We start from the raw sequence: 17,096 nt of genomic DNA on the forward strand, positions 1-17,096 counted from the left end.
TAAGGACCAGCGGCTATCTTTCCTTCGCATTACATGCCCTGCCCAAGCCCACTTCTTCCTCTTGATTTCAACTAGGATGTCATTAACCCGCGTTTGTTCCCTCACCCACTCCGCCCTCTTCCGATCTCTTGACGTTACACCTATCATTTTCCTTTCCATAGCTCGCTGCGTTGTTCTTAACTTAAGCTGAACCCTCTTTGTTAGCCTCCACGTTTCTGCCCCATAGGTGAGTACCGGTAGGATACAGCTGTTATATACTCTTCTCTTCATGGATATTGGTAAGCTACCATTCATGACCTGAGAGAACCTGCCATACGCGCTCCACCCCATTCTTATTCTTCTAGTTATTTCCCTCTCATGATCCGGATCTGCGGTCACTACCTGCCCTAAGTAGACATATTCTCTTATTACTTCTAGCACCTCGCTACCAATTGCGAACTGCTGTTCCCTGGCAAGGCTATTGAACATTACTTTGGTTTTTTGCATGTTAATTCTTAGCCCCACCGTTCTGCTCTGCCTGTCTAACTGATTGATCATGCTTTGCAGTTCTTGTCCTGAGTGGCTTAGCAAGGCAATGTCATCAGCGAATCGCAAATTACTCAGGTATTCTCCATTAACTCTTATCCCCAACTGTTCCCATTCCAGTCCCCGGAATACCTCCTGTAAGCAGGCAGTGAAGAGCATTGGCGAGATCGTGTCTCCCTGCCTGACACCTTTCCGTATTGGAATTTTATTGCTGACTTTATGGAGAACTATAGTAGCTGTGCAATCGTTATAAATATCTTCCAATATTTTCACATAGCACTCTTCCACACCCTGATTCCGCAATGCCTGCATGACAGCTGAGGTTTCCACTGCGTCGAATGCTTTCTCGTAATCAATAAAGGCTATATATAGGGGTTGGTTATATTCTGCGCATTTCTCTATCACCTGATTGATAGTGTGATTGTGGTCTATTGTCGAGTATCCTTTACGAAAGCCTGCCTGATCATTTGGTTGACTAAAGTCTAAGGTTGTCCTGATTCTATTAGCGATTACCTTATTAAATACCTTGTAGGCAACGGACAATAAGCTGATCGGTCTGTAATTCTTCAAGTCCTTGACGTCTCCTTTCTTATGAATTAAGATAATGTTAGCGTTCTTCCAAGCTTCTGGTACTCTCGAGGTCACAAGGCATTGCGTATACAGGGTGGCTAGTTTTTGTAGCACAATCTCTCCTCCGTCCTTCAACAAATCTGCTGTTACCTGATCCTCACGAGCTGCTTTCCCTCTTTGCATTGCTCCTAAGGCTTTCTTTACTTCCTTCTTCGTTACTGGCGGGATGTCCCATTGCTGTGCTCGACTGCCTCCCTTAGTAACTTGATTACATTCGCTACTGTATAGATTTGTGTAGAACTCTTCGGCTAATTCAACTATCTTATCCATATTGCTGATGACAATGCCCTGCTTGTCTTTTAGCGTATACATCTGGTTTTTACCTATGCCCAGTTTTCTCCTCACTGATTTTAGGCTACCTCCATTCCTTAGAGCATGCTCGATCTTCTCCATGTTAAACTTTCTTATGTCGGCTACCTTGCGCCTATTTATTAACTTAGATAGCTCTGCTAGTTCTATTTTGTCTGTGGAGTTAGACGTCCTCATGCATTGACGTTTCTTAATCAGATCTTTAGTCTCCTGAGATAGCTTGCTGGTATCCTGTCGAACCATCCTACCACCTGCTTCTGCGGCGCACTCTGTAACGATAGCTGTAAGATTATCATTCACTGTTTCAACACTACGGTCGTCTTCTTCAGTTAAAGCGGAAAATCTGTTTTGCAGCGACATTCTGAATTCCTCTACCTTCCCTCTTAATGCTAACTCGCTAATAGCCTTTCGATTCACCAGTTTCCTCCGTTCCCTCTTCAAATCTAAGCTAATACGAGACCTTACCATTCTGTGGTCGCTGCAACGGACCTTACCGAGGACATCCACATCCTCTACAATGCCAGGGTGTGCACACAGTATGAAGTCTATTTCATTTTTAGTCTCACCATTGGGGCTCTTCCACGTCCACTTCCTGTTTGCTCGTTTGCGGAAGAAGGTATCCATAATCCGTAAATTATTTCTATCTGCGAACTCTACTAATAACTCTCCCCTACTGTTCCTAGAACCTATGCCATAGTCACCTACCGCCTTGTCTCCAGCCTGCTTTTTACCTACCTTTGCATTAAAGTCGCCCATCAGTACAGTGTACTGTGATTTTACTTTGGTCATTGCCGATTCCACAACCTCATAGAAGCTTTCAACTATCTCGTCATCATGGCTTGATGTAGGCGCGTAGGCCTGCACCACCTTCAGCTTGTACCTCTTATTAAGCCTAATTACGATAGCTGCCACTCTCTCGTTAATACTGTAAAACTCCTCGATGTTGCCAGCTATATCCTGATTTATGAGAAATCCCACACCTAGTTCTCGCCTATCTGCTAATCCACGATAGCACAGTACATGCACAGTACAGTTTCTTTTATAAGTAATATAAAAGGTCAGGTCGTAACTGTCCTCAGGCTTAGCGCGCGCAGCCTTGTGAACAAACTTGAACAGTTAGAGGCGATCCTTATCGCCCACGCGCCCGATATTATCTGCCTGACTGAGACATGGCTACACACTGACATTGAAAACCACGAACTGGTTCCCTCGGGCTATACCATTGTGCGAAAAGACAGAGCATCTAGAGGCGGCGCTGTTGCTTCGCTTCTGAAACAAGGCATAAGCTACTCAGTAATGCCAGATGTCCCAGGTGTAGAAGGGGTCTGGTGTAAGATCCAGGCAGGCCGGAGCCATGTGTGTGTCGGTGCCGTGTACAGACCCCCCCCCCCCAGGCTGAACTATCTTATCTTGAACAGCTTCTAGATTATGTGCGCACGCATATGGTGGGAAGTGCCATAATAATGGCAGGAGACTTTAACTTCCCGGACGTGAACTGGAGCTCTTTGAGCCTATCGAATCTTACAAACAACATCTGGCTCAGTTTTCTGTTTATCTTAAACCTGACTCAAATAGTTTCCAAGCCTACTCGTGTGCATTGCACTCCAAGATTCATTTGAGATCTCATTTTCGTCTGTGACTACTTCTTAAAAGGAAGGATTAATGTCGATATACTTGAAGGTTTTTCTGACCATGATATGGTTCTGTGCACGCTGTCGATTACAAATCAAATTCGCCAACCCAGCACTAGAAAGCGCGTGTACCCATTTAACAAAGCAGATAATGATGCTATTATGACTTACCTTGCCCACTAGTACTATGATTTACATGAACTCTTTACAGAGGGCTCTGCTAGCATAGACGAAATCTGCTTACAGTTCAAAGCACATGTAATGCGCTGCTTGAGGCAATTTGTACCGCAGGTAATAACGACTACAAATAAACACAATCCTTGAATTACACGTGAAGTGATCCATTTAAAACGCACAATAAGGACGCAGAATAAAACGCAGGTTAAGGAAATCTAATAAATTACGCCTAGTTCCAGATTACCATAAAAACTGAATGCATTAAGCAGACAAATAAAGGAACAAACAGCAGCAGCCAAACAACGATTTTGCAGTACAACGCTGAGCAATTTTATCAAAGATTTGCCCCAGAAATTCTGGCGCTATATTAGTCACAAAGATAACCCCGGAGAACCGTTGTCACCGACGGAAGGAAAAAAGCAAGCTGAAGCGTTCAATGTGTTCTTCCATTCCGTATTTACTCCTGATAATGGAACGATGCGTGATTACAGGCCAGAAATTATGCAGCAAGGCGATATATTAGGTGCACTAGTTATAACTGAAGCAGGAGTGTTCTCGCTGCTGTTAGATTTAGATGACAAAAATTGTAATGGCCCAGACGGTATCCCTAATTGCTTCCTTAAACGTTATGCGGAACCTATAAGCAAATATTTAAGCCTAATTTGCAATAAATCCATCAGTGAACAATGCCTCCCAGCTGATTGGCAAATTGCAAAAATAGTGCCTATCTTCAAGTCGGGAGATATTTCTTGCCAGTCAAATTAGAGGTCCATTTCTCGGACGTGTACTTGCTGCAAAATTTTAGAACATCTAATTTTAAAATTTATTACGCAGTTTGTCGTAGGAAATAACATTCTTCATCCTCACCAGCATGGCTTCAGAAGAGGTCTGTCTACTGTCACCCAAATTCTTGAGATTCTACATGATTTCGCTATAGCAGTTAATGACCAAACACAAAAAGACGCAATTTACCTGGACTTTTCAAAAGCCTTTGACCGTGTCTGCCATGAAAAATTGCTTCTGAAACTCAAATATATTTTAGCGGATGGGCCAGTTGTGCGCATGGATTCGCTGTTACTTATCTGATCGCCGCCAGTTTGTTCAGCTCGGCGCCCATACTTCCCGAACAATGCCAGTCCTCTCGGGTGTAGCACAGGTCTCCCTTTTAGCGCCTATCCTGTTCCTCTTGTTTATAAACGACATAACTAGTCAGGTGGATTCCATGATAAGGCTATTCGCAGATGGCTGCGTCCTGTATAGAGAAGTTCTGAACCGGCAAGACCAAATTGCTCTCAACAAGGATTTTGGTTTGATAGCGCAACGGTGCACGGACTGGCAAATGGCCATAAACGTCAGCGAAACAGTGTCAATGTCTATAACAAAAAAGAAATCTAAGCTTTGTTTTTCGTACGGATGTGACAGTACGATCCTCTAAACAGCCACTGAGTATAAGTACTTGGGCGTCGTGGTGTCATCAGATCTGGGATGGTCACCTCATATAGACTATGTGGCAAACAAAGCGATGCGGAAGTTAATGTATCTAAAACGGGCCCTGCGTTACTCTACGAGGGAAGTCAAGCTTTTGGCTTACGTGATGTATATTCGCCCGACCTTGGAATATGCGAACGTGCCATGGTTTCCGTCTGTCCAAAATCAAATATCTACGCTCGAAGCTGTCTAGCGGAAGGCCACGCGTTTTATCTGCAACAGATACCGACTCTCCCACGCAGATGCTGACCGAGATTGGGCTTCATACACTAACCAGCTGTGCGATGCTACAACGTCTGCAATTTTTGTCCCTTATCTTGCAGAACATCATGAAAGTAAATCCTGATACCTACATTTCTTTCAATACTTCCAGAGAAACCCGTCATAAGCATCAATTGACACTCCAAGAATATTTTTGTGCCAATAATACATACAGTTTTTCGTTTTTCCCGCGAGCTGTGCGTGACTGGAATTCTTTAGATCAGAGTGTGGTCTCGCAGTCTACTATTGACAAGATTCGTTGAAATTGCTGGCAATTCTGTACTGTCATCAACGAGGATGTGATGTTAAGACTAATGTGTCTTTCTTTTGCTTTTTTATGTATAAATGTAAATCTATGATAACGTCAGTGCACGAATGACGGTATCTTAAGTGTTTTTATTTTATGTCCTTGCCTCTCTTCTGTTGCAGTGGTCTTCTCATACAATTTGAAGGGAATTGTCTTTGAAATAAGCCCTTCGAATCCTGCAGAGTGACAAGGAAGGAGGCTTCGTTGTCCTCACTGCGGGGATGTACAACGAGAAAGCCATGCGGGCTGTCAAGAAGAACTTCATTGCCGCGAAGCTAAAGCCTGCTAAGGTAAAGACTGCAGCTGTTTCCCTGTGTACCAAATTGGAGTTGAATAAGCTTGCAAAAAGCATAGCGGATTGCAATCAGAATAGCCTTAAAATTTTTTTCGCTGCTAAGACCCAGAAACCGGGAATACCTTTCAGGAGTATCGTGAGTAAACGATACACTTGGCAGCAAATGCTGAGCCGGTACCTCCTAAGAAACTTGAACGCACTCTGTGTCAAAGGTCCTTTTGAGACCAGGAATTCACATGTCATTGCAAGTTTTCTACAAGACAACCGTTCAATTGGTAGCATGTTCTCCATAGACGTTGAAGATCTTTATTATTCTATTCCCCACGATGAATTGTTTACCTCTGTTCTTAAGTGCATTGAAGAGAATGGCGTGATAGCTTTTCAGAATTCAGCTGGCATAACTGTTTAAAGCTTCATGTTACTTCTGGAATTTTATCTGGGTGCAGCGGTTGTTAATTTTGAAGGTAGGGCGTTTGAGCAAAAGAATGGCATATGTATTGGGTCATGTGTGGCGCCCGTCTTGTGTAAAATATTCCTCGCTTCCATTGACCGCGTTTTAGACGAAGTCTTAGACAAGAAAAAGTAATTAAAGTTTTCAGGTACGTTGACGATTTTTTAGAGTTTTTAGAAAAACTAGAAACTGTGACCTACCACGAGACTGTGGTGGAAATTTCATCTACTTTTAGAAACTGTGGAAGGGGGCTGAACTTTACTCATGAGGCTGCCGAAGACAACAAGTTGCAGTTTTTAGATCTTCATATTTCTGTGTATGACGACCATGCTTGCTGGGGCTATAAGCCTTGTGCCCACAAAGAAATAATGCCGTTCGACTCAGCCCAGTCCAAGACAGTAAAAAGAGCCGTTGCAACCATGTGCATTGAAGAAGCCATCAAAAAGTTGTGTATTCATGCTGTCCAGGAAAGTTTTGATGTGCAAGTATCTAGGCTGCTATCAGCAGGTTTTCCCTTCTCTCAGTTGGTTATGGTTGCAGAAATATTGCTGCAAAAGATTAAGAAGGTAACAAGAGAGAGAGAGAAAACAACATAAAGCCACAGGTCATTCCGTATTCGCATCGCGTGGCCCACAACTTGAAAAAAGTGGCAAATAAATACAAAACTCCTGTGGTTTTTTCTGCGCCCTGCAAGCTAAAAAGCCTTTGTCTAAAGGTGAATGAGGAAAAAGCCAAAAAGGAATGCGAAACGAGGCATGAACACCGATATGTTGGCTGCAAGGTGGGAATTGTCTATCAGATTCCGCTTTCATGTGGTAAAGTCTATATTGGCCAGTCCGGACGATGCTTGAACAAGCGCCTGCGCGAGCATGAAAAATGCCTTGACAATGGGAGCGGAACAAATATGGTAGTTCACTGCAAATCATGCAAATGCTCACCAATTTTAAACAAGACAGAGGTCATTGGCCGAAGCAAAGATGCCCTAACGCGAGAACTGAGAGGCGTTCCATAACAAAAAGAAAGGGCCGGACTGCGTCAGCACCCCTTCGGTGAAGATTTACTCTAACGAGGATAACTTTTTAGATAGCCTGATCTGATGCAAGCGTGTGAATTTTTTGCGAGTCATTCGCATGAGTGTTCTTGTGATATGTTCTTGAAGGAGAAGAGAAATGTACAAATGTGTGCGATCGAATCTTGAATAAACAAGTTGAGAGTTAGCGCTTGTCCCGCTTGTCTTCACGACAGGTCCCTTGTCTGTTTTTGTCGCGCTACAAAACATCCCCTCAGGCAAAATGAACCAACTCGGCCAGGAAAAAGTTTTATTGAACCATTAAACCTCGCTTTTGCTTCGACTCCCTTGAGTGAGAGCTATCGCTTCGCCAGAGCTTACGATCAACTCCTCCAGAGATTGTTCGAGACAACACTGCGTCCCTACTACAAGCTGCAGCGGTGTGATGCTGAACCAGCTGCAAGTGGTCCCAGTCGGGATAAAGGGGGTCTAATCTCCCAAATGCTTGAATTATCAGCGTTCTTCGTCACTTTCGTGTATTTGACGTACTTTTTCGAGTGCTACACTGTGTTTCGAGTTGATTCTCGGTCGTCGTAGTAAATTCTTCATCCACGACTAGACTTACCTGATACTACCGGCAGAAGAAGCTCTACAATGCTACCGTTGATTGCGATGCTTTGCACGTTGCTCGTAACAGAGCTCGCGCAGGCATGTTTCTAGCTCAACTTCCAACGAAGCGAGCTTGGTTCTAAGCACTCTCATTGTCCGACCTTTCTTCTGATGTTCCCACCTTTCTTCAGCTCGCCGAAGAGGCCCCTCTGCTGGCCAGGGTGCGGATTCAGCATAAACAATGCCGGGAAGCTCTACGCTATAACGTCCGACGTCGTGATGCTCGGTACACAGCTGGAGACTGTGTGATGGTCCGGTTTCTTATTCGCCGGGGAGGGCTCAACGGAAACCTATTCTGCCGATATTTTTGGATTTTACCGAGTGATAAGACCAGTGGGGACTCAAACGACGAGGTCGTCCCTAATGGCTTTCAAAAGTCCCGACGATCCGTGCTCCCGGAGGTGCTTCGCGTGGTCCGCCTCAAACCTTATTACGACCGGTAGAGTTCGGCTTCTCTTTTTTGTGCGCAGAACTACTCGCTTCCCTGCCAGTTTGTTTTAAGGCGCATCTTTAAAAGCATCGGGACGATGCTTATTTTGGACGGGGGCCGTTGTCACAATGCATTCTTCGTCTTTCCGTTGTTCTGGAGCGCGCGTGTCCTCGCAGCGACGCAGCTGATGTAAACGGTTGAGCAGCTGACGTTCAGCCGTTCCTTTTTGGTCCTTCCTGGTTCCGTGACAATATTCATTATTTCACTGAGGATGCTCCACTCAGTGTTACCGCTTTTCCGATCTTCTCTCCCTGTGCTACAGTCATCGCTACAAGAATTGGTAAGAGCCAAGCTTGAAAATTAAATTAGAAGTTCGGACGTCTATACCATTGCCTACGTTCTGTGGGGAAAAGAGCGTGCCGGCAAAATTGAAGCAGTGAAATATCGAATGTTGTGCACTTTCTCCATCGTCCATTGAACATAAACACATGAGACCACGAAAATTCTGGGCTAAGATTGAAAATCTCAACCTACATCCCAATCGAAAATTCCACCAGGCCGTATGTGGTGTTAACACCAGAGTGGAAATTCAGACACGGTTCTGGTGTTTCCGGGCTGGTGTTTCCGGGCTGGTGTTTCCGGGCTGGTGTTTCCGGGCTGGTGTTCCCGGGCTGGTGTTCCCGGGCTAGTGTTTCCGGGCTGGTGTTTCCGGGCTGGTGTTTCTGGGGCCGAGAAACCCACGAGGTTGTGCCTGGTGTGTTAACACCAGAAAATACGGTTTGGTGTCTCCGGGCTGGTGTTTCCGGGCTGATGTTTATGGGCATAAAAATCCACCAGGCCGTGACACCAGACGACGTTTCCATGCATGCAGGCATACAGGCTCGTATCACGAGCCTGGCATGTGCCCTGCTGCATTCGGTATGTATGGTGAGACGTAATGGTGCATTATATGGAGAAAGTTGCATAGGAAAAAATCCTATGCCACTTCTTGGATAAAGAAACATGCAATTTTCTATGCTTACGCAAGATGTTTATTTCGGGGGCCTCTGTCGCCGCAGCTCACAGGCTTTTTGGGACAACCACATTCGAATGTTTTTCGAGGCTTTGGCGACGTCCTCCTCTCCGTAGCCTTTTCGTGATGCGTAGTGCGTGAAAAACACTGCGTAGAAAAGAAAATGCACCATGAGTGTTAGAATGCCGCACATTTGGATCTCCGCTCTAGTTAATTTAGCTGCGGTACATTAGAATGCAGCTGTAAACAAACAAAAAAATTTGAGGGGGCATTTAAGCTCTGCGGCTCACAGTTTTCTTTATTTAAGAGCCACCTCTCACAACCAATCATTAATTTCACTGCTACCTGCCATGATGGGCAGTTTTCTCACAATCCAGTCGGGATGTTGTGATGATGCCACAACATATGGTCCTTTCTTCCACTAGCTGTCAAATTATCTGCTATCAAAATTCCTCAATTGCTTTCCCACTGTGAACAATAAACCTTTCAGGCATTATTTTCTTTTAAAAACACTTAAATATTTAATTTCATGACTGAAGGTGGAAGCACAATATCAATCACACAGAATGTGTAACACTAACAGCAATCAATTTTTGCGGACACAGAGCACATTGAGTGAAAACTTTAGTCTGCTTACTAATAAATTTGAGAGTTAAACTGCAGTTAAATCACAGAACTAATAAATTTGAGAGTTAAACTGCAGTTAAATCACAGAACTAATAAATCTGAGAGTTAAACTGCAGTTAAATCACAGAACAGAGAGCAAGATGACCGCATTCACCTTTCAGTGCATCAACTTTGTGGGGGGTGAGGGGCTGTTGAGGCGGCTTCTCTCCGCCTTGGGCGACGAAGCGGTTGGACAGTGTGCCCGTCACACTCCGCTTGGCGAGCCCTTCCGTCGACCAAATGGCAGTCGCGGCTCGCTTCACGAAGTGTGAGTCCTTGGGCACTGTCAACAATTGGTCGTACACCCCTTTGGCCAAATAGACCCCATTGGCCAGGTGAACCTGCATGAAATCAAAACAAACTACTTTCAACACCACTTCATAATGTGAAAAAACACACACAGCCATACAGCCCATAAAAACAGCTGCTTCAAGGCAATCTGTGTTCAGTGTAGGTTGGAATATAGCAGTTAATGCAGCACAAAAAAAAGTTACGTCACTTTCCTATCTGCCCTCAGCTCATGACAATATTGCGGCCCCTGGCCAAGTAATAAAACAACAAAACAAGAAAAAGGTAGGCACTTCCAAGAAATTACAGTAATCAAAATTGGCCATGTTACGTCCACTGCAACACAAATGCCCCCCCCACGGATTTCCAATAACAAACATAAGGAATTCACAGCCCCAAATATTTTCAGAATGTGTCCTCTTACTAGCTGTCGAAGCTTTCACACTCGCAGACAACCAGCTATATACCACACATCTTGCCTAAATCAATACCAAGGTCCCATGCAAGTCTATTGTTAAGCTCGAATATTCCAAACCAAGAGTTGTGCTTCATTCCACACTGCTCTCGTCGCACCCGAGTGCACCTGACCACCATCTGGTTGGATTTTTGTTTGACTTCAATGGTTTCCGGCCTGTTTCAAAGAATGCCCTCCCACAAAAATTTTCTGTATTGACCAATTAATATTGGAGATATAGCTATCACAATCAAGAAATTTCGCCGCCTTCTGTTTTGGTTCCAGCAACTGAAAAGTGCAGTATTATCAAAGCACGCACACATACACTGCAAGCCATGAAAAGATGGAAATACAGGTGTGTTTTTTGTTGCATTCCTACACTATCATTTAGAGGAACACACAATATAAATTTGAGTTGGCATGCATCCCGTTATATTCTCAGAGACCACTCTCATTCAAAATGTGAGCTTTTATCAGCTAGAAAACACCAAAAAACGATGTACAGATGTTGCCACTAGCGACCCAATTTATCCAGAGTACTTGTTTGTTTGTAATCTCTGAACATGGTCAGGGGACCTTTAATGTTATGGCTGTCACTGAAGGAATGAAGCTGCCTGAATAGTAATTGCCCGGCAAGTTTGTTGCTTGTGAATGTACTCTGCTTCTGCCACCTTGCCAGTGCCTGTGGCACAAGACACAAGAGTTTCATTGTCTCGCCTTCGCTATTATGTGAAACAACTAAGTGGTAACGTTACTACTAATATTAAGTATTATTAAGCTGTATCTTTAACCATACCCTCCCATCCTCTGCTACTGTGCACACTTGTGTGCCTTCCCTGGTGGGGCCTTCCTCCTGGCTGCCCAAACCACCCTCTGTGAACTCCACATGAACCAGGGCTTCAGGAATGGGGCTCGGTGGGGGCTCAGAGGTGGCTGCAGGTGGAGAGGAGGGAGCTGGGAACACCTCAGCCAAAGGGGCATCTTTTGCAGGCGCCCAGGTAGCAGCTGCCAATGTAGCAGCCATCAGCGACGAAGCTGCTGATGCCGCAGGTGCCGGTGCCGCAGGTGCCGATGCCGCAGGTGCCAATGTCGCAGGTGGAACAGAAGCAGACGCCGCAGGTGCAGATGCAGCAGAGGCAAATGCAGCATGGGCAGGTGCAGCAGAGGCAAAAGCAGCACTAGCAGATGCAGCCGCCACGGCCGCGGAAGGTGCAGACGCAGCAGGCAGTGCTGCAAAGGGTGGCACAGATGTAGGCCAATGAAAATAACTTCACCAACGATCATGGTTTTTTGTAATGCGAAATTTGAGCACAGCTTAATTTTTTTATATATTGAGGCAGAAAACAGACAATACTTAAGCTACCCTCAAGAGTACAATGTGGAGCACTCACGCTTTATCCAGTGCAAGGCCTCTAAACTACAACACTGAAAGAACGCTCCTCAGCGGTGCGGAGTGGAGCAGTACAACCCTTGCCTGGCTGCAGCGTCCTCTCCTGTGTTTACTGCTCTTTGCAAGAATGCATTGCAAGTTGGTCGCCTCAGTGCTTCAAAGAGAAATGTTGAAGCCACAGAGGACGAGTCTTGAGTCTTTGTTAGGAGCGGGCCGCGAGGCACATGTCCCGTATATTTATAATATTGTGTGCCTGTTCCCATGGTAAACGCCTCGCACTCCACAAACAGCCCTTATACACGCTCATGCATGTGCTGGTTGACAATTCGACTGCAGATTCATGCCCGACTCAAGTTTAGACGCAGTTTTGTGGTAGATGTTACACTGATTCCAACATAATCAGCCATGCATCTGTGCGAAAAGTGCCTCCAAAATAAGCTCCACTACAACCTTATCCCCCGTTATTCCTTCCCATAGCTTGGGATTTTTTGCGGCATGGCTCACTGCTGTGCCAAAAAATCTATCAGTTCGTGTCCCACAAGAAACTGCATGTTTAGATATGGCTTTGTCAGGTATTTATTATTTTTTTTTCTAACACCTGAAGTAATGAATTTTAAATCTGACATTAATGGAAAGCTTGGTCTTATTCAACAAGCCAACATGACTGAGTGAACTACTAGCGTGTTGACTTTGTGAACAAATAAAAAATTGTGATTTATGGCTTAGCCACAATTTACAATTAATCCATGTCCCGAAGCGACACACAGGCTATGAGGGACACCGCAGTGGAGGGCTTCGGAATAACTTTGACCACAAGGGGTTTTTAATGGGCAGACGTTGCAGAGTACACGGACCCTTTTTGTGTTCTGCCTCCTTCGAAACGCCGCCACCACGGCCAGGATTGAACACAGGTGTCCTGGCTAAGCAGCCAAGTGCCCTGACCACTCAGCCACCGAAGCAGGTACAACAATTATTGGTATGGTGTTTTAAAGCAAGGGAAGAGAGTAAAAGAGTAACACAAAAAGATTTGTCGGCAGTCATGGCTAGGTTAAATCCTTCAAAGTGAGAGCAAGTTGCTCTTCAGTCCGCAGATTTCAATATGCGCCGTAAGCTATTCCCCCCCTCCCACCCCAACACACACACACTTCCTTCTTAAACCACCCAAAAATTTTTCCAGGTTATGTGACCTGAAAACATTTAATCAATAAGCTTGACCAGCAGGAAATACAGGAAAAAAAACTCCTTATAAGGAGTGTACCATCAGCTGAGAGGAAGCGCAAGAGCTGGTGCTGCAGCTTGATGTTCAGCTGGCGCAGCTCCTCATTTTCTTTTCTCAGCTTCTGCACCTCTTTCTCTGCTGCTGTCTCCGTGCTAAGGTCGTCCGTTGCGGCCTGCTGCGCGAGCATCCGCAACTTTTTGATGTTTCGAACCTGCAGTAGTTAACACAGTGTCAAAACACATATTCACCCATATTGTCTTTAACATTATACAGAAAATTAAATTTCTTTGGACGCAAACTGCAGAAATGCTTGCATGTGACACAACGTTACTGAAAACCTATTAAACATCACATTTCATTACAAGGTTCGGGTTTCAATTGCGCATACATACTTTATCACGTGCCAGGTCTCTTGGGCGTTTTGCGGGGCGCGCGACTGCGCCACGATGTCGTTGACCAGAAATATGTTGGTCCATTTCTTCTTTGGATTCTGGGAAGAAATCTCTTTTAGGAGTATGTTCGCACAATTTTCCATACATTGATTGTAAAGATAAAATGCAAGATAATGTTTCCTGCACCAAGCCTTTTGCAGCAGCTTCTATTCTAAATTATTTAATTGACAGTGCATATCTGGCCATCAGCCAGAATTCCCCCAACACTCATCAGAGACTGGCTGCTCAATTGAGTAGTCTGTCCTTTTTTTAAGAATGAATCATTTTCGCCACTGTTCAGCAGCAGTAACAAACATTGCTATATGAAACTGCAGCCCCAGGCTTTTTTGTTTATGGGGGTTCAACGTCCCAAAGGAACTCAGGCTATGAGGGATACCGCAGTGAACGGCTTCAGAAATTTCGACCTCCTAGGGTTCTTTAATGTGCACTGACCGCACAGTACACGGGGGCCTCTAGAATTTCGCATTCATGTCAAGTTTTCAAAAAACAATGCAGAATCGACACTTCCTACCTAGTGTGGCGTGAGAACCTCTGTCACATTTGGCAGCTTTCTCGGCTACAGAGGTCTTCACAGTTTAATATTCAATACACGTAGCTAGGACATGGTCATCAACTGAGCTATAACCAAGAGCAGTGAAGTATACATTTTATGCTTCCGAACTAGTCCCAAGTGATACACCCCCCCCCCCCCCCCCCCCAGAAAAAAAAAAAGCAACGGGTTCACCCTGGGAAGACCAGCCACTCATCACTTGTACATAAGACAGTTCATTACTACAACTGAAGAATGCCTGGAGGGGCGCCAGTGAGAAAAAAAAACGTATTCACGAGGCCCAGTTGATGGAGGTGCCGGGGTAATTTCAGCTGGGCGACTCTACCATCTACCGGACACTGCCAGATTAATTTCGTTACATCCATCAACATGCAACATGCTGCAAACAGGACGGAATTCGCAAACCTGCAAGTTGAACGTGAGAACTGCACAACAGCGGTGCGCGTTACGAAAGGCAGAAAAGCTCAAGAACACATTCCTATAGCCCTGACAAGCAAATTCGAGTGCTGTACCGCCGTCAGCACGCTTAACAAAGCAACCACAGCTATCCATCGGCCGGCCGTTGGCCGTCCGTTTCGGATGTTCCGGACGGACATCGATTTCGGACGTCCGTTCCCGGATCTTTCTCGGATGTTTGCATATATGGCACATGCATACTTTCTTCGTGTCCGCGGGGCAATAAAATGAAAAAGCAACTGAAAGTACAGCGAGAATATTTTATTGTGACTGTACATCAGCACAGGACTGAGTTAATGTGAAGTGTGTAACTCCTCAATAAGACGTAAAACTTCGAGCGCACATCCATCTTCCTACTTCCATGATGAAGCAGAAGCGAACAGCTTTCTGCAAAAAATGAAAAGAAAAAGGTTAGTAATCATGTCCACGCCAAATCTCAGTAGACCATGATAAATTCAAAAATGCTTGGCAACTTTGTTATTGGTATTCTCAACCCATTCTCAACAAGTCTCAACCCATCCGTAGCCCACACCACAGTATAGCCATAACATAACTCCAACTCTCCCGCGAGAGAATGTTACAGATCCTGCTCCACTGTCATAAAAGTAATTCCCAAGCAGTGTACTGCACTTACCTCCGTAGGGCATGCCGTAGGCAATCACACTAGGCCTTCTTTCATCCGAAGTCGGTGTAGTACGATATTCCAGCGTTCCAGGAGGGCTTCAGGCACTTGCCGCATCCTTCGAATTGTTCAAGTTACACACCACTTTCGTCCGCAGACTAAAAAAAGCCACACATTCTAGTAACAACAGAGCTCAAAAGGGGCACCACACTTCGCACCAAACCAGCAACGCCGCCATTACGCCGCTGCACTCTGTGGCTGATGGATTGGATTGGGCTGACTACAAGCTGCATTTATGATGATGATAGCGGAGTTAAACGGGAGTTTTGAATTTACAAGTGGTTTCAATCGCGTTTTACCACGGCTAGGGTGGCTACCACGGCGGACACGATGTCGCTACTGATTTTTATATGTTTGCTAGATGTAAATTAGTAATTGATTTACTGTAAATTTGTGTAGCACTCGCTCCTACCCTTAAATAAATTTAGTTCAGCAGTGGCCCTTGCACTGCAAGTATATGACTAGGGAATTGCGCGAATTTACAAAAGTCCTCAAGTCAAACCGTGTAGCTCATGGAAATAATTTCTCCAAAGCAGATATGCAGATATTAACGCAATTTCTCGCACACTAGCCAATAAAACTGACAAAATTTCCTTCGCGAATAAAATTTTCTAGGTTAAAAAAGCGAACTCTACATACTCGAACGGCGCGACTTTTCTGTGTGAACAATTATAAAAAAACTCTATACTCATATCCGGAGAATATACTCCACCGTACACCCCTCGGACGTACACCTTGTCTCTAATGCGGATAGACAAAAGCGGATACTGTCTGTACGTCCGGCGGATGTATGAATACGGATATCCGAAATCGGATTGTGCTCGTACGTCCGATGGACGTCCGATCTCGGCAAAGGACGTTCGGATCTAGCTCGTACGTCCGACGGATATCTGTGGTTGCTTGGAGGAACGTTCGCTTGCGCGTCCTGCACTGATATTACAGCCTCTGAGCGCTGGGCGCAGAGTCCAAGGCCATACTGCACGGTATGTTTGCGGACGTTGGAGACAGCTCGTGCCCTGCTTCCACTTTAATTTTGTCCCAGACGCAGCGGCCGACGCCCAGCGGCACTAACGTCAGTGAAAGACAATCGCTCGAGCGTCTGTGTTAAGCGTGCTCACGGCGGTACATACATAGAGGCTGAATGAAGTTTCAATATCAATCAACGCCCTGTACATTAAAGGCACTGGAAATACACGGGTAGCTACAGCTGCCACAAAGTAGAAATTACAAAAGTACTCAGACAGTAATAAAAGTGTTCTTACCTGTCATCTGTAGGATTTCCGCGTCGTAGTATCCGCCCTTTGTTTTGTCGTCCCCCTCCCAATAGACCTGATAGATATTTCCCGCCGCAAAATCTTCCGTGCTCTTTGGGTGGAAATTTTTCACAAGAACCGATGAAGTGACTTTTTTCACGTTGTCAAGCAGAAACTTCACGTAAATGTAAAACACCATTGCACTGATGCACACTCGGGAGCAATTAAGTCACCAATGTCGCGCAGTATAGAACAAAAAGGATGTTGGAACGGTTGGAACAATTAAACTATCTACATGATGTTTTGACAACGTAATGGTGTGTGTGGCGCTGCAGTCTTGTCAAACAAAAAATTGCATGCTGATGAGACTGCTTTAGCGCGTTGCTCTGAAACAGTTGAGTTATCTGTAAATGTTGCAAATGTAGTAGTTAACTTTGTAAGCGCCACTTTCTTTTTGGCTAGATTGTAGCGTTTGCCTTGCTGGGAGAGGCG

At 45.0% G+C, this 17,096-nt stretch overlaps 1 protein-coding gene across 1 annotated transcript; it reads right to left on the reverse strand.

The window, feature by feature from the left end:
• Window positions 1-11,365: 11,365 nt before the first annotated feature.
• Window positions 11,366-13,829, reverse strand: LOC149337888 (uncharacterized). The gene is made up of 3 exons (XM_089554538.1): window positions 13,604-13,829; window positions 13,251-13,422; window positions 11,366-11,832 (listed from the first exon to the last, which is right to left on the reverse strand). Exons 1-3 carry the CDS (start codon window positions 13,748-13,750, stop codon window positions 11,366-11,368), a joined length of 786 nt encoding a protein of 261 aa, XP_089410664.1. The 5' UTR covers window positions 13,751-13,829.
• Between the last annotated feature and the right edge of the window lie 3,267 nt (window positions 13,830-17,096).

This window comes from Amblyomma mixtum, chromosome 7, assembly GCF_055824585.1.
Source record: "Amblyomma mixtum isolate Tamu chromosome 7, ASM5582458v1, whole genome shotgun sequence".
Taxonomy (NCBI): Eukaryota; Metazoa; Arthropoda; class Arachnida; order Ixodida; family Ixodidae; genus Amblyomma; species Amblyomma mixtum.